Source organism: Hylobates moloch, unplaced genomic scaffold (assembly GCF_009828535.3).
Source record: "Hylobates moloch isolate HMO894 unplaced genomic scaffold, HMol_V3 SCAFFOLD_21, whole genome shotgun sequence".
Classification (NCBI taxonomy): Eukaryota; Metazoa; Chordata; class Mammalia; order Primates; family Hylobatidae; genus Hylobates; species Hylobates moloch.
The window spans coordinates 27,273,046-27,294,672 of record NW_026652296.1 but is presented as its reverse complement, the minus strand read 5'-3'; the positions used below and the strand labels follow the sequence as shown (position 1 = coordinate 27,294,672).

Sequence of the window (21,627 nt, the reverse complement as noted above, 5' to 3'; positions counted from 1 at the left end):
CAGGCTGTATCCCTATGACTGGGATACTACACTGACAGTGGGCCTTATGGAACCCCAGTTATATTCAGGTTACCTATGTAGGTAATCAGGCATGTATATGTTCAAACACACATGCACACACACATGTGCATACACATACAAATAACATATAAACACAAACACATGTACAAATCTATACTCATATACATGCAAATGCTCTCATATATACATACAAGCACTTGAATTTACATGTCATATACACATGCACACACTTAGAAACATATACACACATGTTTCAGGTAATGTCTGGGATCAGGCTGGGAATCTAAGGTTCTGTGAGTCTCTGGAAGGACTAATATTACCTCACCTTCACCCTCACAAAAGGCCCTTCCGGGCTGGGCATGGTGGCTCACCCCTGTAATCCCAGCACTTTGGGAGACCAAGGCGGGTGGATCTTGAGGTCAGGAGTTTTGAGATCAGCCTGGCCAATGTGGTGAAATCCCATCTCTAGTAAAAATACAGCCGGGCGCGGTGGCTCATGACTGTAATCCTAGCACTTTGGGAGGCCGAGGCAGGCAGAATGCCTGAGCTCTGGAGTTCAAGACCAGCCTGGGCAACATGGTGAACCCCCATCTCTGCTAAAATACAAAAAGAAAAATTAGCCAGGCATGGTGGCATGCACCTGTAGTCCCAGCTACTCAGGAGGCTGAGGCAGGAGAATTGCTTGAACCTGGGAGGCGGAGGTTGCAGTGAGCTGAGATCGTACCACTGCACTCCACCCTGGCAACAGAGCAAGACTCCGTCTCAAAAAAAATAAATAAATAAATACAAAAATTAGTCTATGAAAAATACAGGCGATGGCTCATGCCTGTAATCCTAGCACTTCGGGAGGCTGAGGCAGGTGGATCACCTGAGGTCAGGAGTTCCAAACCAGCCTGACCAACATGGTGAAACCCCATCTCTAATAAAAATACAAAATTAGCTGGGCATGTTGGCAGGTGCCTGTAATCCCAGCTACTCAGAAGTCGGAGGCAGGAGAATCGCTTGAACCCAGGAGAAGGGGATTGCAGTGAGCCAAGATTGCACCACTGCACTCCAGCCTGGGCAACAGAGCGATACTCCGTCTCAAAAACAAAAACAAAGGCTCTTCTGTAGAGCATCTGCAAGTGACCTGTGAATCACCAGTTCTTGCCTCATGGGGGCAGGCAAGAGGTGTGGCATCGAGACCAAGAGATTTGGATGCTGGACATTAACCAGCCCTCCCAGCCAATGTTGGGCATTTGCTTGGCATTGAAACTAGGCTGTCACTAGGACCCACAGCCCAAGCTTGCAATGCGTATACCACTTAAGCATCACCTCCAACACTGCATATCCCACTTGACAAAATATGCTCCATTCAGCCACCACCATCACTCAGGCATCTTGCAGCTTCCAAAGCAGAAAGGACTACCAGGAATGAGGCAAGTGCCACCCTTTCTGGTTGTGTGATCTCAAGTAGGTTACTCCCCGTCTCTGTCCTCATCTATAAAATGGAGGTGAGCCGGGAACGATGGCTCATGCCTGTAATCCCAGCACTTTGGGAGGCCGAGGCAGGCATATCACCTGAAGTCAGGAGTGCGAAACCAGCCTGGCCAACATGGTGAAACCCCGTCTCTACAAAAAATACAAAAGTTAGGCGGGCACGGTAGCTCACGCCTATAATCCTAGCACTTTGGGAGGCCGAGGCGGGTGGATTACCTGAGGTCAGGAGTTCGTGACCAGCCTGACCAACATGGAGAAACCCCTAAAAATACAAAACATTACAGTCTCTACTAAAAATACAAAAAATTAGCCGGGCGTGGTGGCAGGTACCTATAATCCCAGCTACTTGGGAGGCTGAGGCAAGAGAATGGCGTGAACCCGGAAGGCGAAGGTTTCAGTGAGCCAAGATCACGCCATTGCACTCCAGCCTGGGCGACAGAGCGAGACTCGGTCTCAAAAAAAAAAAAAAAGTTAGCCAGGTGTGGTGGTGGGCACCTGTAGTCCCAGCTACTTGGGAGGCTAAGGCAGGAGAATCACTTGAACTCAGGAGGCAGAGATTGCAGTGAGCCAAGATCATTGCACCACTGCACTCCAGCCTGGGCAACAGAGTGAAACTCTGGCTCAAAAATAATAATAAAATAAAATAAAATGAAGGTGAAATAATAGGACTTTGCCCACTGGGCCTCTGCGAGAGCTAAATAATATTGTACATGGAAAGCACTCAACACAGTGCTGGGTACACAGTAAACATTCAGTAAATGTTAGGTGGTATCAGTATTATCAATGAACTGTTAAAGGTTATCAATGAACTGTTAAAGGTTATCAATGAACTGTTAAAGGCTGCTCAGATGTGAAGGATGTAACTTTCCATGGCCCTGATAAAAAGGTTACCAGACATCTCAGAGCTCCAGCAGAGTGGGAAGAGACGAGAGGATCAGTGAGTCCAACAACCTTATCTCACAATGGAGAATCTAAAGGTCAGTGAGGAAAAGGGCCTAGTTCAAAGAGGACCAGGACTGGAACGCAGGGTTCTTCCCCAGACCAATTTCATCCCCAGATGTGAGCTGCCCAGGAGAAGAATTGAGAAGCAAAGCACACCATCATCTCCATAGCTTCACTCAGGCTTCCAGTCAATCTATTTTTTAAGCACCTACTATGTTCTGATATTGTGCTGGTCATTCGTACAACACAGAGGTGTCTTTCCGTTGGTCCCACCACCTGACACCAGGGCATCTGTCCATCTGAGTTGCCCCCCACCCCAGCCTTACCTGGGCTCTGGGTCAGTGGGGGTGCACCTCTTCGAGACATATGCCATCTTCAAGGACACGTGTTTGGCCTCACTGAGGTTCCGGGGTGTGGGGCCAGGGGAGGAAGGCTGCCGCTGAAGGGGTGAGGCAGGAGGTGAGTCCCAGCCAACCGAGGTCCCACCAGCAGAGTTCTTGAAATACGGTGAGACGTCCTTCATATACTTGACTGATTGGGAGAGACATCAGCAGTCACCACTGTGACATGGGCTCCCAGCACATATCACAATTGTCACTAACTTATTAAGAGTTTAATTTACATCCAGTGTCACTATTAGACCCTTAGTAAGCAAGAGTCCAATAGTGATATTAACAAATTCTTCTAGGTTAAAGTCTCTGACGGGGCAGTGGAGCAGAAAATACTGTATCCCTTCTCTCTATCCCTATATAGAGATAGGGCCCGCCTATATCCCTTCTCTCATTTTCCCCATGGTTTATAAACATACAGCCACCTGGAAGAAAGACTCTATTTCCCAGCCTCCTTTGCAGTGAGGTGTGGCCATGTGACGTTTTTTTTTTTTTTTTTTTGAGACAGTTTCTCTCTGTCACCCAGACTAGAATGCCATGGTGTGATCACAGCTCACTACAGCCTCAATCTCCCAGATCAATCAATCCTCCCACCTCAGCTCCCCAAGTAGCTGGGTCTACAGGTACGCACCACCACATCCAGCTATTAATTTTTTGTAGAGATGGGGTCACGCCATGTTGCTGGTCTTGAACTCCTAGACAGTGTATACAAGAAGGTAGTTACAAGACTTTCCCAGGCTGGGCATGTTGGCTCATGCCTGTAATCCTAGCACTTTGGGAGGCCAAGGCGGACAGATCATTTGAGGTCAAAAGTTCGAAACCAGCCTGACCAACATGGTGAAACCCCGTCTCTACTAAAAATACAAAAACTAGCCAAGTGTGGTGGCTTGCACCTGTAATCCCAGCTACTGGGGAGGCTAAGGCAGGAGAATCACTTGAACCCAGGAGGAGGAGGTTGCAGTGAGCCAAGATCATGCCACTGTACTCCAGCCTGGGTGACAGAGCAAGACTCTGTCTCAAAAGAAAAAGACTCCCAGGCTGGGCATGGTGGCTCACGCCTGTAATTCCAGCACTTTGGGAGGCCAAGGCAGTGTGGATCACTTGATGTCAGGAGTTCGAGACCACCCCGGCCAACAAGATGAAACCCTGTCTCTACTAATAATACAAAAGTTAGCTGGGCAGGGTGGTGCATGCCTGTAATCCCAGCTACTCGAGAGGCTGAGGCATGAGAATCACTTGAACATGGGAAGCAAAGGTTGCAATGAGCCAAGATTGCGCACTCCAGCCTGGACGATGAAGTGCGACTGTCTCAAAAAAAAAAAAAGATGACTTTCCCAAGACCTTGTCTCTCTTCTCCCAACAAGGATATACCCTCTATGGGTGCCTGATGCCTGCTAGCCCATGGGCAGCCTCTCTTCCTCTGCTCTCAACCACACCTGCTCCCAGGGCCATCTGGCTTGCTAGCTATCTGACATCTGCAGTCAAAGCCCAGCCAACATGCCCTGTGAGTGGACAGCCCAGGAAGGAGTTAGGAAGTAATTCTTGGCCCACCTCCCTGAAAGAACCAGATAAGAAGCTATTTCTGTCGCAGGAGATGCCTCTGAGGCTCAGATAAGATTCAAAGCAAACGGGGGCAAATAAGAGGGAGTTACAAACCCTGTTGGGGTTGGGATAGAAGCAATGTTGAAAGAAACCAGGGCCAGGTTTTTTTGGAAGAAGCAAGCCTAGGTCTGACTTTTGGGGACTAGGACTCAAATGACTTATCATCACTGTAGCAACGACTTACCCCAGGACTGACTATTAGATTATGTCTCAAAGGGCAGCAGAAGTGGGACATGTCACAGCCTACTTGACAGCCAAAAACCATCTCCTCTTTTTCCTTTGCTAAGAGAACCCTGAGCCCTAGAGGCTTAGAGGGAGAATCTTGATTGGTCAAATCTAATCATGATCATTACATCCTTCTTGCTTGCGACTGGTTTAGAAAGGGGCAAATGATACAGTTCTGGCCAATGAGATGTGAGGGAAAAAACACTGCCTTCCTTTTCTCCTCCTTTAGCCTTTCAAAGTTGCTGGCAGGGAGCTTGTTCCTAGCGCAATGACAGCCACTTTTTTTTTTTTTTTTTTTTTCAGACAGAGTCTCACTCTGTCGCCCAGGCTGGAGTGCAGTAGTGCAATATTGGCTCACTGCAACCTCTGCCTCCCGGGTTCAAGCGAATCTCCTGCCTCAGCCTCCCAAGTAGCTGGGATTACAGGTGCGTACCACCACACCCAGCTAATTTTTGTATTTTTAGTAGAGATGGGGTTTCGCCATGTTGGCCAGGCTGGTCTTGAACTCCTGACCTCAGGTGCTCCGCTGGCCTAAGCCTCCAAAAGTGCTGGGATTACAGGCGTGAGCCACTGTGCCCAGCCTACTTTTTGACCACAAAGCTTGGGGTCCACACATTGAGGATGGTGAAGCAGAAAGATGGAGAGACCTGAGTTTTTGATGATACCATGAGCCCCTAAATTAATCTTCCCTGGAGCCATGCTGTCTCAAAGTGTTCGGGAGGATAATACATTTTCTTTGATGTTTAAGCCTCATTGAATTGGATTCCTGTTACTTGCAGTCAAAAGCATCCTGACAAATACAGCCCCCAATGGTGCAACTGCTACAACTCCTTGCTAAAAGTGGCCACATCCCTCCCCTGCTCAAAGCCCTGCTCTGGCTCCCCTGCACCCTTCGCCTAACTTCAATGCCCTCTAGGACATGGGCCCTGCCCACAGGTCCTGTCTTCCTCCCTGGCTTCACTTCTTGCCATATCCCTAATCTCACCCTCTGGTCCAATCATACTAACTACTCAGAGGCTGTATGAGCTTCCAAACTTCCACACTATTGAAAACGCAGTTCCCAGCCTTGTGCGGTGGCTCACATCTGTAATCCCAGCACTTTGGGAGGCCACAGTGGGTGGATGACTTGAGCTCAGGAGTTTGAGATGAGCCTGGCCAACATGGCAAAACCCCGTCCTTACTAAAAATACATTAAAAAATTAGCTGGGCATGGTGGCAGGCACCTGTAATACCAGCTACTTGGGAGGCTGAGGCAGGAGAATTGCTTGAACCCGGGAAGCAGAGCTTGCAGTGAGCCGAGATTGCGCCACTGCACTGCAGCCTGGGTGACAGAGCAAGACTCCATCTCAAAAAAAAAAAAGAAAGTAAAATTTTAAAAAAAATTAGCCAGGTGTGGTGACACATGCCTGTGATCCCAGCTACTCAAGAGGCTGAGGCAGGAGGATCGCTTGAGCCCAGCAGGCAGAGGCTGCAGCAAGCCATGATTACGCCATTGCACTCCAGTCTGGGTAACAGAGTGATACCCTGTCTCAAAAAAAAAAAAAAAAAAAAAAGAGAAAGAAAGAAAATGCAGTTCCCTCTGGAGTCAGATGCTCTTGGATTTGAATTCCAGCTCCAGCAATGTCTAACTGTGTAACCATGGACAAGGTCATTTACCTCTCTGGGCCTCAATCTGCTAGTCAATAAAAGATGAATAGGGCTGGGCACAGTGGCTCACGCCTGTAATCCCAGCACTTTGGGAGGCCGAGGCGGGAGGATCACCTGAGGCTGGGAGTTCAAGACCACCTGGCCAACATGGCAAAACCCCGTCTCTACTAAAAATACAAAAATTAGCCAGGCCATGGTAGTGTGCACCTGTAATCCCAGCTACTCAGGAGGCTGAGGCAGGAGAATTGCTTGAACCCAGGAGGCAGAGGCTGCAGTGAGCCAAGATTGCACCACTGCACTCCAGCCTGGGCAACAAGAGCAAAACTCCGTCTCAAAAAAAAAAAAAATAATAATAATAATAATAAAATAATAAAAATAAAAGATGAATAACTACAGCCAGACATGATGGCTCACGCCTGTAATCCCAGCACTTTGGGAGCCCAAGGCAGGCAGACTGCTTGAGCCCAGGAGTTCAAGACCAGGTTGGGCAACATAGCAAAACTGTGTCTCTACCAAAAACACAAAACATTAGCCAGGCATGGTAGTGTGCACCTGTAGTCCCAGCTACTCAGGAAGCTGAGGTGGGAGGATTGCTTGAGCCCAGGAGGCAGAGGTTGCAGTAAGCCAAGATTATGCCACTGCACTCCAGCCTGGGCAACAGAGCAAGACCCTGTCTCCAAAAAAAAAAAAAAAAGTCTACCTCAGAGAGATGTCAGGATTAAATAAAATGTTGTAAGGCATGTGGTGAGTATTAAGGACTCAAGAAATAGGTGTTTCTCACTTATCAGCCTTTCTTGCCCACACTTCCTAAGTCTCTGATTCTGTGTATTGGGGTTGTCTCCTCCACAAAACTGGGAACTCCTAAAAGAAATGGCCAGGCGCGGTGGCTCATGCCTGTAATCCCAGCACTTGGGAGGCCAAGGCGGGTGGATCACGAGGTCAGGAGATCGAGACCATCTTGGCCAACGTGGTGAAACCTCGTCTCTACTAAAAATACAAAAATTAGCCAGGCATGGTGGTGTGCACCTATAGTCCCAGCTACTCAGGAGGCTGAGGCAGGAGAATCTCTTGAACCCAGGAGGTGGAAGTTGTAGTGAGCCAAGATCGTGCCATTGCACTCCAGCCTAGGCGACAGAGCAAGACTCTGTCTCAAAAAAAAAAAAAAAAAAGAAAAAGAAAGAAACTGGGCTTGCTCTTCAAACCCAGAGTTGGCTGGGCAATAGCTCACGCCTGTAGTCCCAGCACTTGGGGAGGCTGAGGCAGGCAGATCGCTTGAGCCTAGGAGTTTGAGAGCAGCCTGGGCAACATGGCAAAACCCCGTCTCTACCAAAAATACAAAAAACTAGCTGGGCATGGTGGTGTGCATCTGTAGTCCTAGCTACTTGGAAGGGTGAGGTGGGAGGCTGAGGTGGGAGGCTTGCTTGAGCCCAGAAGGTTGAGGCTGTAGTCAGCCTGGATAACAGAGCAAGACCCATTTCAAACCAACAAACCAACCCAGAGTCAGTGTTCTGTGAATGGAAAAATGAATGCCAGGGCAGGACAGGCTCATTTAGCAGGAGGGAAGAGGTGCCATAGCCCAGGAGACAGGCCCAGCTCAGAGGTCACCTCCTCTGAGGTGACCTTCCCAGATGCTCAGTCCGGATTCATCACACTCATCACCTCCGCAGTCCCCTACGCCTCACTCCCCTGTGATTGTCTGTGTGGGGTCTGTGTCCCCAACTAGGCTGAGCGCACTTTGAGGGCAGGGACCTGGTCTGACTCTTCTCTGTGTCCCCAGAATCCAGCAGAGATCTCATACACTACGTGCTCAGCAAATGAAACATTTGTCAACTTTGAAGCCAGAGAAACTGCCAGATCCCTGCTCACCCAGCCATCCCAGATCTGGGTCCCCCTCCTTTCCCACAGGAACATGCTATAAATGGACAGCATACCAGCTGATGCCAGAATCAGGGCTTGCATTTCACAAACCAAGTGGCCTGTCCCAGAGTGGGGGTGGGGTCTTGGGGGCCCCGGAGTGTGGCCATAAATAGCCCAACTCTGAGGCCTCCTCCCCTCTCTGATTTCTGCCTGAGTCACCCGACAAGGCAGGGTGGGGCTGCCAAAGCCTGTGGCCTAGAGAGCTGAGGGCACGACCACAGCCCTGTGGCCAGTATTCTCCAGACTCCAAAGATAGGCCCGGCCAGTGCCCCCACCCTCCCCAGCCAAGCCCCTGGCCTGGGAGCCTGATAAGCAGTGACACATGGGCCCTTCCTCCTCAGGGAAGCTGAGGCACCTACAAACAGAGGCCCCAATTTCCAGGGACCTCCAGCTCTGCCAAGGAGGGAAGCCAGGGTCTGGCTCTGGCCCCAAAGAGCCAGGAATAGATTCCACTGGAAACATATGGAAGAGAAACAGAGCAGGATCACTCGTTAGGCCCAGTGTAAGTGGACTGGGGGTCACATATGCGTTGCTGAGAGAAGGGAACACATCTGTTTGGGCAACAGGATCTCCAGTACTTATCCCAGTGCTTAATAAATGTCTGTGACTGAATGTCCTGGCTGAAGGGAAGCCTGTCCTCTAAGCTCAAGCTGTTCCTTGTCTGTTCAGTGGGTGATCATTTACTTACCCCTACTTGAAATTAGATGATAGAGCCATTTGTTTACTAGCCCATGGCCTTTCTCCCCTAACTAGAATGTCAGTTCCCTGAGAGCAGGGGCTACCCTGTTTTCCGGTTCACTAGGGTATCCTCACCATCAAGAATAGTACCTGACGGCCCGGCACGGTGGCTCACGCCTGTATTCCCAACACTTTGGGAGGCTAAGGCAAGCGGATCACCTGAGGTCAGGAGTTGGAGACCAGCCTAACCAACATGGTGAAACCCCATCTCTACTAAAAATACAAAATTAGCTGGGTGTGGTTGCGCATGCCTGTAATTCCAGCTACTTGGGAGGCTGAGGCAGGAGAGTGGCTCGAATGCGGGAGGCAGAGGTTGCAGTGAGCCAAGATTGCGCCATTGCACTCCAGCCTGGGCAACAAGAGTGAAACGCCATCTCAAAAAAAAAAAAAAAAAAGAAAGAAAGAAAAAAAGAAAATAGTACCTGACATATACCAGGTAAGCAGTAAAAGAAATCTGGGCCAGGCACAGTGGCTCACACCTGTAATCCTAGGACTTTGGAATCCTTAGGTGGGAGGATTGCTTGAGCCCAGGAGTTTGAAACCAGCCTGGGTGACATAGGGAGACCCTGTCTCGAAAAAATAAAAAAATAAAAAAAATTTCGAGACACGGACTCACTCTCGCCCAGGCTGGAGTGCAGTGGTATGATCATAGCTCACTGCAGTCTTGACCTCTTAGGCTTAAGCGATCCTCCCACCTCAGCCTTCCGAGTAGCTGGGATCAGAGGCTCATGTTATTATGCCTGGCTAATTTTTTTATTTTTTGTAGAGATGGGGTTTTGTCATATTGCCCAAGCTAGTCTCAAACTCCTGGGCTCAAGCAACCCACCCATCTCAACCTCCAATGTGCTGGGATTACAGGTATGAGCCACCGTGCCTGGCCTACAAAAAATTTTTAAAAACTAGGCCGGGCACAGTGGCTCATGCCTGTAATCCCAGCACTTTGGGGGGCCAACACGGGCAGATGACGAGGTCAGGAGATTAAGACCATCCTGGCTAACACGGTGAAACCCTGTCTCTACTAAAAATACAAAAAATTAGCCAGAAGTGGTGGCACACGCCTGTAGTCCCAGCCACTCGGGAGGCTGAGGCAGGAGAATCGCTTGAACCCAGGAGGCAGAGGTTGCAGTGAGCCGAGATAAAACCACTGCACTCCAGCCTGGGTGACAGAGCAAGACTCCATCTCAAAAAAAAAAAAAAAAAAAATTAGCCAGGCATGGTAGAGCACACCTGTAGCCCCAGCTACTCAGGAGGCTGAGATGGGAGGATCACTTGAGCCAGGGAGTCAAGGCTGCTATGATCATGCGACTACACTGCGGCCTGGGTGACAGAACAAGACCCTGTATCTATAAATAAGTACATAAGTAAATAAAAGAAAAAAATGTGTTAGATGAATGAATACTGAAAGGCCTGGGGCTTCTCAGTGTGGAGCAAAAACATTGAAAGTGGGTCCGGGGCCTGGCGTGGTGGCTCACGCCTATAATTCCAGCACTGTGGGAGGCCAAGGCAGGGGGATCTTTTGAGCCCAGGAGTTCAAGATCAGCCTGGGCAACATAGCGAAACCCCATCTCTACTAAATATACAAAAAATTAGCCAGGTGTGGTAGCGTGCAGCTATAGTCCTACCTACTAGGGAGGCTGAGATGGGAGGATTACTTAAGCCCGGAAGGCAGAGGTTGCAGTGAGCCATGATTGTGCCACAGCACTCCAGCCTGGGCCACAGAGTGAGAACCTACCTAAAAAAAAAGGAAAGAAAGAAAGTGGGCCCTGGACTGAGGCAGGCTTGTAATAATGTCCTTGCTCTGTGACCTTGGACAAGTGACTTGACCTCTGCAAGCCTCTGTTTCCTTATTTTAAAAATGGAAGGGCCGGGCATGGTGGCTCCCGCCTATAATCCCAGTGCTTCGCGAGGTTGAGGCAGGCAGATCACCTGAGGTCAGAAGTTCGAGACCAGCCTGGCCATCATGGTGAAACCCTATCTCCACTAAAAATACAAAAAAAAAATTAGCCAGGCATGGTGGCACATGCCTATAATCCCAGCTACTTGGGAGGCTGAGGCAGGAGAATCCCTTGAATCAGGGAGGCAGAGGTTGCAGTGAGCCAAGATCACGCCATGGCACTCCAGCCTGGGTGACAGAGCAAGACTCCATCTCAATAAAAAAAAAAAGTATAAAATATACTATTTAAAGGGTAAAGTTCATGGGCCAGAAGGTGATCAACCTGTAATTAAGTCTCAAAAAAAAAAAAAAAAAAAGATTCAGCTGGAGGCTGGGCACAGTGGCTCATGCCTGTAATCCTAGCACTTTGGGAGGCTAAGGCCAGCAGATCACTTGAGGTCAGGAGTTTGAGACCAGCCTGGCCAACATAATGAAACCTCATCTCTCCTAAAAATACAAAAATTAGGCATGGTGGCAGACACCTGTAATCCCAACTACTTGGGAGGCTGAGGCAGGAGAATCACTTGAACCCGGGAGGCAGAGGTTGCAGTGAGCCAAGATTGCGACATTGCACTTCAGCCTGGGTGACAGACATCTCAAACAAACAAACAAAAACAAAAAAAAAAGATTCGTCTGGGCTCAGTGGCTCACACCTGTGAGCACTTTGGGAGTCCAAGGCAGGAGGATCGCTTGAGCCCAAGAGTTCAAGAGCAGCCTGGCCAACATGGCAAAACTCCGTCTCTACCAAAAATACACAAAATTAGCCAGGTGTGGTGGTGCACACCTGTAATCCCAGCTACTCAGGAGGCTGAGGTGGGAGGATCACTTGAGCCCAGGAGGTTGAGGCTAAAGTGAGCTGTGATTGTGCCACTGCACTCTAGCTTGGGTGACGGAGAGAAACCCTGTCTCAAAAAAAAAAAAAAAGCCAATTTAAAAATAAATAAGTGAAAGATTCAATACCTATAAAGCACCTTCTCCTGCCTGGCATAAAACAGGGCTGTCCGGAGATAGCAGTGGTTATGATTTCTGCTGCTGTTCCTAGTGTGACAGTATAAGGGGATAGGCATGTAATGTGGTGACAGACAGACAAGGATTCGAATCCAGGCCCCATACTATCACTTGCATGAGGTAAGGTCTCTCTGAGCCTCAGTTTCTTTGCCTATATAATGGGCACTGATATGTCAACCCTCAACTTGAACTTGAGGATTCAAGTTCCGGCTGCCCACCCATACACCCAGGATGGTGTGAAGAGGACTTGGGATTCCACAGGCCCTGGAAGGGATGACCTTTAAGGTCTTGCTGGTCTAGCAAGGCTGAACTATAAATAGTTCCCAGACTCTGGCAGGCCCTATAACAGGGATGACCAGCAGAGCCCAGGGGTTGCCACACTTTGGAGGATAAAATCTCACCTTACCACACCCTTGAGTAGTACAGGGATTACAACCTATACAAGATCCCAAAAGCATGTGACCCTTTTGACCTAACAGCAACCCTTCCAGGAAGCACCCTTCAGATGAGTGCTCACAGGTGCACAGAAGGCTTATAGCACTATTGTCCATCCTGCAAGAGGATAGGGACAACTTGAATATTCATGAGTAGGGGCTGCTAAAAACAAGATGTGAACTCCCTGACTGGCAGACACTCACTACTCAGTCTTGTTCATAGCTATATCCCTGGTGCCTGCATCTAGTCCTGGCACAGACTAGGGGATCAGTAAATATGTGTTACATGAACGAACAAATCCATGGGATTTTTTTTTTTAATCTGTAGACATGGGGTCTTCCTATGTTGTCCAAACTGGAGTGCAGTGGCTATTCACAAGTGCATCATAGTGCACTCCGGCCTCGAATTCCTAGCCTCAAACAATCCTCCAACCTCAGCCTCAGGAGTAAATAGGACTACAGATGTGTAGTCCTCCAGCCCAATAATGGGACATCACATAACCATTAAAAAGAAAGCCAGGCACAGTGGCTCACATGTGTAATCCCAGCACTTTGGGAGGCCGATGGTGGGCAGATCACCTGAGCTCAGTAGTTCAAGACCAGCCTGGGCAACATGGCGAAATCCCATCTCCACAAAAAGCACAAAAATTTAGCTGGGTGTGTTGATGTGCACCTGTAGTCCCAGCTACTCAGGAGGCTGAGATGGGAGGATCGCTTGAATCCAGGAGGTTGAGGCTGCAGTGAGCAATGATTGTGCCACTGCACTCCAACCTGGACAACAGAGTGAGACACTGTCTCAAAAAAATTATAAAATAAAAAATATTAAAAAGATAAAAAAGAATGAGACTTACATGTTCTCAACTTATTACGTGATAAAAGCAAATATGGAAACTTTCCAGAAGAAAATGTGTGAAAGTATCAGCACTGGTTATCTCTATAAGATGATCCCTTTACACTCTCTTGTTGTTGGTAATTTTTTTTTTAAGAGATAGTGTCTTGCTCTGTTGCCCAGATTAGAGTACAGTGGCATAATCATAGTTTGGGTACAGCCTTGAACTCCTGGCTCAAGCAATCCTCCTACCCAGCCTCCTGAGTAGCTGGGATTACAGGTGCACAACACTATGCCCAGCTAATTTTTTAAAATTTTTTGGCCAGGCGCAGTGGCTCACGCCTGTAATCCCAGCACTCTGGGAGGCCGAGGCAGGTGGATTGCCTGAGGTCAGGAGTTTGAAACCAGCCTGACCAAGATGGTGAAACTCCGTCCCTACTAAAAATACAAAAATCAGCCAGATGTGGTGGCAGGTGCCTGCAATCCCAGCTACTTGGGAGGCTGAGGCAGGAAAACTGCTTGAAACTGGGAGGCAAAGGTTGCAGTGAGCCAAGATCGTGCCACTGCTCTCCAACCTGGGCAACAAAGCAAGACTCGGTCTCAAAAAAAACAAAATTTTTTTGTAGGCCAGGCACAGTGGCTTATGCCTGTAATCTCAGCACTTTGGGAGGCCTTACGCAGATCACCTGAGGTCAGGAGTTTGAGACCAGCCTGGCCAACATGGTGAAACCCCACCTATACTATATACAGAAATTAGCCAGGCATGGTGGCACATGCCTGTGATTCCAGCTACTTGGGAAGGTGAGGTAGGAGAATTGCTTGAACCCAGGAGGTGGAGGTTTCAGTGAGCCAAGATAGTCCACTGCACTCCAGCCTGGGTAACAGAGTGAGACTCCACCTAAAAAAAAAAAAAAATTGGGCCAGGCATAGTGGCTCATGCCTGTAATCCTAGCACTTTGGGAGGCCGAGGTGGGTGGATCACCTGAGATCAGGAGTGGTGAAACCTCATCTCTACTCAAAATACAAAAATTAGCCAGATATGTTGGTGCGTGCCTGTAATCCCAGCTACTTGGGAGGCTGAGGCAGGAGAATCGCTTGAATCCAGGAGGCAGAGGTTGCAGTGAGCCGAGATCACGCCATTGCACTCCAGCCTGGCCAACAAGAGAGAAACTCTATCTCAAAAAAACAAAAACAAAACAAAAAAAATTGTAGAGATGAGGTCTTGCCATGTTGCCTAGGCTAGTCTCAAACTCCTGGTCTCAAGGGATCCTCCCACCTCAGCCTCTCAAAATGCTGGAATTATAGGCATGAGCCAATTCTTTTTTTTTTTTCGAGACAGGGTCTCACTCTGTCACCCAAGTTGGAGTGCAATGGCACAATCTCAGCTCACTCCATCCTCCACATCCCAGGCTCAAATGATCCTTCAGCCTCAGCATCCCAAGTAGCTGGGACTACAGGAGTGTGCCACCATGCCTGGCTAATTTTTGTAATTTTTTTTTTGGAGAGACAGGGTTTTGCTATGTTGCTCAGGTTAAGCTGGATATTTTTGAATGGGTATGTATTACTTTTTAAATTTTCTAAAAAATCTAGTTTATTTTTCAAAAATACACCACCACATACCAAGCCATACAAGCCAGGGTTCAGAGATAATGCTGGTATCAACTCGGAAGCCTAGATTCAGGGTTCCAGAATCTTAGTGATGGGAGAAAGCACTACTTATTGAGCGCCCACTATATATTGGGGCCATGCTCAACTCTCTCAAACACACCTTCACCTAATTTCACCAATTTGATAAGATGAATTAATATCCTTATTTATGTTTATTTTTATTACTTTTTTCTTTTTTTTTTTTTTTTTTTTTGAGACAGAGTCTCACTCTGTCGCCCAGGCTGGAGTGCCATGGCGTGATCTCAGCTCACTGCAGCCTCCACCTCCTGGGCTCAAGCGATTCTCCTGCCTCAGCCTCCTGAGTAGCTGGGACTACAGGTGCACGCTAAATTTTGTATTTTTAGTAAAGACGGGGTTTCACCATGTTGACCAGGCTGATCTTGAACTCCTGACCTCAGGTGATCCACCCGCCTCAGCCTCCCAAAGTGCTGGGATTATAGGTGTGAGCCACCATGCCCAGCCATAGTATCTTTATTTAATGGGTGAGTAAAATGAGTCTCAGAGAGGTGACATAACCTGTAGTGCAGATAAGTATTTAAGAAAATGAGTTTTCGCCGGGTGCAGTGGCTCACGCCTATAATCCAGCACTTTGGAAGGCCGAGGAGAGCGGATCACCTGAGGTCAGGAATTCGAGACCAGCCTGGCTAACATGGTGAGACCTCGTCTCTACTAAAAATACAAAAATTAGCCAGGTGTGGTGGCGCATGCCTGTAATCCCAGCTACTTTAGAGACTGAGGCAGAAGAATCACTTGAACTGGGGAGGCGAAGATTGCAGTGAGCCAAGATCGCACCACTGTACTCCAGCCTGGGCAACAGAGCAAGACTCTGTCTCAAAAAAAAAAAAAGAATATGGGTTTTCAGCCAGGCACACTGGCTCACACCTGTAATCCCAGCACTTCGGGAGGCTGAGGCAGGAGAATCACTTGAGTCCAGGAGTTTGAGACCAGTTTGGACAATATAGTGAGACCCTGTCTCTACAAAAAATCAAAACAATAATAGCTGGGTATGGTGGCGCACACCCGTAGTCCCAGCTACGGGAGAGGCTGTGGTGGGAGGATCGCTTGAGCCCAGGAAGTCGAGGCTACAGTGAGCCATGATCATGCCACTGCATTCTAGCCTGCATGACAGAGTGAGACCCTGTCTCTTACAAAATTTTTGTTTTTGATTAAAATACATATATATGAGTTTTGGCATCTGAAAGACCTGAGCTCATATTCCATCTCTGCCACACTGTGACCTTGGGCAAGTAATGTCACCTCTCTGAGCTTCAGTGTTCTCATCTATACAATGAATAATGTACCTAATTCACAGGGGTGACATTGAGGATTCAATGAAATAACACAGGGAAGGGCCGGGCATGGTGGCTCATACCTGTAATCCCAGCACTTTGGGAGGCCGAGGCGGGTGGACTACCTGAGGTCAGGAGTTTGAGACCAGCCTGGCCAACATGGTAAAACCCCATCTCTACTAAAAATACAAAAAATTAGCCAGGCGTGGTGGCACGTGCCTGGAGTCCCAGCTACTCGGGAGGCTGAAGTAAGAGAATCGCTTGAACCAGGGAGGTGGAGGTTGCAGTGAGCTGAGATCATGCCACTGTACTCCAGCCTGGGCAACGGAGCAAGACTCCATCTCAAAGAAAAAAACAAACATAGGGAAGGGACTTAGCATAGTAGGTGCTCATGGTGTTGAGCACAGTGTGGATGCTCAATAAGCAGCAGATGCTACCATCCTGATTATTATCACTATTATTTCCTCCACCACCAGCAGCAGCCAGGGTCACACAGCTCATCAGGGCCAGAATCTGCCTCCAGAGGCCCACAAGGCATTTTAATCAAGGTCCAGGGAACAGGCCAGGGCTGGATTAAGCCAAGTTTTGTTTGTGGGGAGTCACATGGTCCAAAGCTATGTGTGTGCACAGCCAACTAAACTTTTCCTTGAGAACAATGGTCAGAACAACAGGTCTTTGCGGCCGTGGGAGAACTGAACAGGAGCTCCATTCATGCCCTCTTCCTGGGACAGGGGTCCCTCCAGCATCTCTGGGGCACAGCATGACTCAGCTAAGTTGAAACACGGTGGCCCCAAATTAGCTACATCCATGAATGACATCCCGCTTTTGACAGTGGTGATGCATCAAGCCAGATCAAAGGCAGGACACCTACCAGTGGCCATCTTCCTGGGAAGAGCCAGTAGGGAGCTGGCCTTAGAGTTCTGAGGACTCAGAACAGAAAAGCTCAAGAGTCAGTCAAGCTCAGCATGATTCTCAAGTCCCATCTTAAACATTTAGGAAAGTCAACAGCAATTGAAAAGATGAAAGGTAAAGTAGAAAGGGTCCAAGATACACCCCACTGATCAGTCTCCAAACACTCACCAAGATCTAATGTATGTTGGGCTCAATGCCAGACCTGGGGGCTCAGAGACAAGCTACAGGTGGTTCCTGCCCTCAAACAGCTTCCAGTTTACTAAAGAAAACAATAACAGGATCAGGCGCAGTGGCTCATGCCTATAACCCCAGCACTTTGGGAGGACTGCTAGAGCCCAGGAGTTCAAGACCAGCCTGGGCAACACAGGGAGACCCTGTTTCTATTAATTTTTTTTAATTAGGCAGGTGTGGTAGCACATGCTGTCGTCCCGGCTACTTGAGAGGCTGAGACAGGAGGATCGCTTGAGCCCAGGAGTTGAGGCTGCAGTGAGCTGCGATCACACCACTTGTGCTATAGGCTGGGCAACAGAGTGAGAGCCTAAATAAATAAATAAAAGCCTGATCTCTATGAGGGCTATACCTTCCTTACTTTATATAAAGCACTAAAATTCACTTTATTAATTTTTTTTTTTTTTTGAGATAGAAACTCACTCTGTCACCCAAGCTGGAATACAGTGGTGCAATCTTGGCTCACTGCGACCTCCACCTCCTGGGTTCAAGTGATTCTCCTGTCTCAGCCTCCTGAGTAGCTGGGATGACAGGTGCCTGCCACCACGCCCAGCTAATTTTTATATTTTTAGTAGAGATGGGGTTTCACCATTTTGGCCAGGCTGGTCTTGAACTCCTGATCTCAGGTGATCCACCCTCCTCAGCCTCCCAAAGTGCTGGGATTACAGGCGTGAGCCACCTTGCCTGGCCTTAGTATTATTTTTTGGGTTTTGTGGGGTTTTTCTTTTTTTTTTGAGATGGAGTTTTGCTCTTGTCGCCCCAGGCTGGAGTGCAATGGTTCGATCTTGGCTCACTGCAACCTCCACCTCCCGGGTTCAAGCAATTCTCCTACCTCAGCCTCCCAAGTAGCTGGGATTACAGGCGCATGTCACCATGCTCAGCTAATTTTTGTATATTATTAGTAGAGACGGGGTTTCACCATGTTGCCCAGGCTAGTCTCGAACTCCTGACCTCAGTTGATCTGCCTGCCTCGGCCTCCCAAAGTGCTAGGATTACAAGCATGAGTCACCACACCCGGCCAGCATTATTTTTAATGCATGACAGGCCCACTGTTGTCACAGTCTTGCCAGCCACACTGGAATGGGAGGAGGGAAGGGTGTTTTCCTTGAGACTGTCCCTCCCTCTTCCCCCAGGCCTGGCCTCCAAGGGCCCAGGCTGGCCCTGGCTTGAGGTCTGCACACACATCGGGCCTCTCTAAGCAGCAGACAGACACATGCTGGCTGCCAGCTTGGGCCCAGACTGTGGTCACAAACACAACCCTCTGGCTGAGAACAGGATCAGGACATTTCTGCAAACCCCTGACCTAGTAGAAGAAATGTTCTAGGAGGCAGGTTGGGGTTGCTGAGGCTCAGCTGAGCCCCCAACTTAGGCCAGGGAAGTAAGGCTCTAGCTGACACCTGGAGTTTGCCAGTAATACTTGTTCTCCCAGGACATTCTCAGGGGATTCACTACCCACTGAGCTCGAAAAATATCCAGTTGCCTTGCCAAGTTCACATCCAAAGGACAGGCCATCCTTCCATGGCCCCTTGGAGGCGGCCTCAGTAATGGGATGTGAGTAGGGAAATGCTGAACAATGTGGCCAGTGATTGGACTCTGGGGGAACCTAGGCCCAGAGAGGGTCCCAAGAATCCTGGCTGCTCCAGACTAGTGCAACTGCCAGGCCCGGACCTTCTCCACTCCCCAAAGTCTCAAGGACCAGCCACGGCCCAGCATCCTCCTATCCTTCAGACTTCTCTGATCACTCTTGCCATTCAGAGATTCCTGACTCCAGTGCCTTCCACCACTCCTCCTCCCCTCTTTGTGCTATCTTGAGTGGAATGACCTCCTTCCACGAGATCTTGGGCCAGGAGAATAGGTCAAAAAAGACTTCAACTAAGGAAAAGTGGGGAAAAACATGAAGGCCACACTCTTCTTTCTCTTACCCAGGCCATAGGCAGGGTTCACCAAGGAATGATCTTGTCCTGTGAAACGTCTCAGAGAATATAAAAGCAGGGGCCCCTCAGTCCTGGGATGATACACATGTTACTTCTCTACTGCATCTGTAGTAGACATTGCTAATCAATTCCAGCTGCTTTCTGCTGAGCCCAGACAAAGCCTCCCAATCCTTCCAAATATGGAACTCACAGAACTACCAGTGGAGCTGACACTTATATTCTTTTTTTTTTTCCTATAGAAATGAAATCTCACTGTGTTGCCCAAGCTGGTCTTGAACTCCTGGGCTCAAGTGATCTGCCCACCTAAGCCTCCCAAAGTGTTGGGATTGCAGGCGTGAGCCACCACGCCTGCCTGAAGCTGCCACTCTAAATAAAAGCTATTGATCACCTCTGATCTAGCCTAACTTCAATAGGAAAACTGAGGCCCCTAGAAGGCAAGGGTCTTACCCAAGGCCAAACAGAGATTTATTGCAGAGCAGACAGGATTTCAGGCACCAGCATTTTTTTTTTTTTTTTTTTTTTTTTTTTTTGAGATGGAGTCTTGCTCTTGTCGCCCAGGCTGGAGTGCAGTGGCACAATCACGGCTCACTGCAACCTCCGCCTCCCATGTTCCAGCAATTTTCCTACCTCAGCCTCCTGAGTAGCTGGGATTACAGGTGCGCGCCACCACGGCTCAGCTAAGTTTTGTATTTTTAGTAGAGACGGGGTTTCGCCATTTGGCCAGGCTGGTCTCAAACTCCTGGCCTCAGGTGATCTGCCCGCCTCAGCCTCCCAAAGTGCTGGGATTACAGGCGTGAGTCACCGCACCTAGCCACCGGCTTTTAAAGAGTTTCTGTAGGCCAGGCATGGTGGCTCATGTCTGTAATCCCAGCACTTTGGGAGGCCCAGGCAGGCAGATCACTGAGGCCAGGAGTTTGAGACCAGCCCGGCCAACATGGCAAAACCCTGTCTCTACTAAAAATACAAAAATTAACCGGGCCGTGGTGGTGCACACCTGTAATCCCAGCTACAGGACTGAGGCAGAGAATCACTTGAACCTGGGAGAAGGAGGTTGCAGTAAGCTGAGATTGCACTACTGCACTCCAGCCTGGGCAACAGAGTGAGACCCTGTCTCAAGAAAAAAACACAGTTTGTATAGAGGAGATAGTGTGTATGTTTTGTCTCCCCTACCACATGGTGAGCTCCTCCAGGAGAGGCCCTGGGTGTGGTTTAGTTTCTGACCCTAATGTACACACCATGCACACAGTAGGTGTCCATGAATATTTCTTGGCTTAGTGAGGAGGAATGGACGACATGAGTTAGAGGGAAGGCTTGAGTATTCGCTCCTAAAGTCAGAAGATGCTTCAAGGTCACACATTTACAGATACTACCTTCTCAAAATGACATACATGGGAACCCAGATAGATACATTCTTAATCTAAAGATGAGGAGGTGGGCCGAGCGTGGTGGCTCATGCCTGTAATCCTAGCACTTTGGGAGGCTGAGGCGGGCGGATCATGAGGTCAGGAGATCGAGACCATCCTGGCTAACACGGTGAAACCCCATCTCTACTAAAAATACAAAAAATTAGCCGGGCGTGGTGGCGGGCGCCTGTAGTCCCAGCTACTCAGGAGGCTGAGGCAGGAGAATGACGTGAACCCGGGAGGTGGAGCTTGCAGTGAGCCGAGATCCCGCCACTGCACTCCAGCCTGGGCAACAGAGCGAGACTCTGTCTCAAAAAAATAAATAAATAAAAATAAAAAATAAAGATGAGGAGGTGAGGGGACCTCCGTGTGAATGTGGATTTGAATTGTGTCTATAGCAGAAATTTTACCATAGACTAAACTTTCAAACAACAGAAGCTAAAAGAGCTTTCAAGTCAACTAAAATATGACATTTCGGTGAATGTCAGTGGTTTCAAACTGCATTGCTGACTATAAATATCAAAGTAATGAGGCATGTGGGGAAAGTCTCATATCCATATCATTTATGTGGCATTCTATTATTTAACTTTGCCATTAAAATATGATTGATACACTTAAGCTTTTAAGGATCAACACTCTAGAGTCAGCTTTTTTTAAGTATCAAAAAGATGCATCTAGACTGGGCACTGTGGCCTGCAATCCCAGCACTTTGGGAGACTTAGGTGGGAGGATCCCTTAAGCCCAGGAGCTGGAGACCAGCCCGGGCAACATGGTGAAACCCTGTCTCTACAAAAAATTGGCTAGGTGTGGTGGCTCACACCTGTAATCCCAGCACTTTGGGAGGCCGAGACGGGCAGATCACGAGGTCAGGAGTTCGAGACCAGCCTGGCCAATATGGTGAAACCCTGTCTCTACTAAAACTACAAAAAAAAATTAGCCAGGCGTGGTGGTGCACACTTGTAGTATCAGCTACTCGGAAGGCTGAGGCAGAAGAATCGCTTGAACGCGGAAGGCGGAGGTTGCAGTGAG

At 48.7% G+C, this 21,627-nt stretch overlaps 1 protein-coding gene across 3 annotated transcripts in view; it reads right to left on the bottom strand.

The window, feature by feature from the left end:
• The window catches only part of SNTA1 (syntrophin alpha 1), a 35,855-nt gene that overhangs the window by 7,015 nt on the left and 7,213 nt on the right, over window positions 1–21,627 (bottom strand). For all 3 annotated transcript variants that reach the window (XM_032142068.2, XM_032142067.2, XM_032142069.2), the window contains exon 3: window positions 2,769–2,973. In XM_032142068.2, coding sequence (XP_031997959.1) covers window positions 2,769–2,973 — 205 coding nt within the window. The remainder of the gene's footprint in view (window positions 1–2,768; window positions 2,974–21,627) is intronic.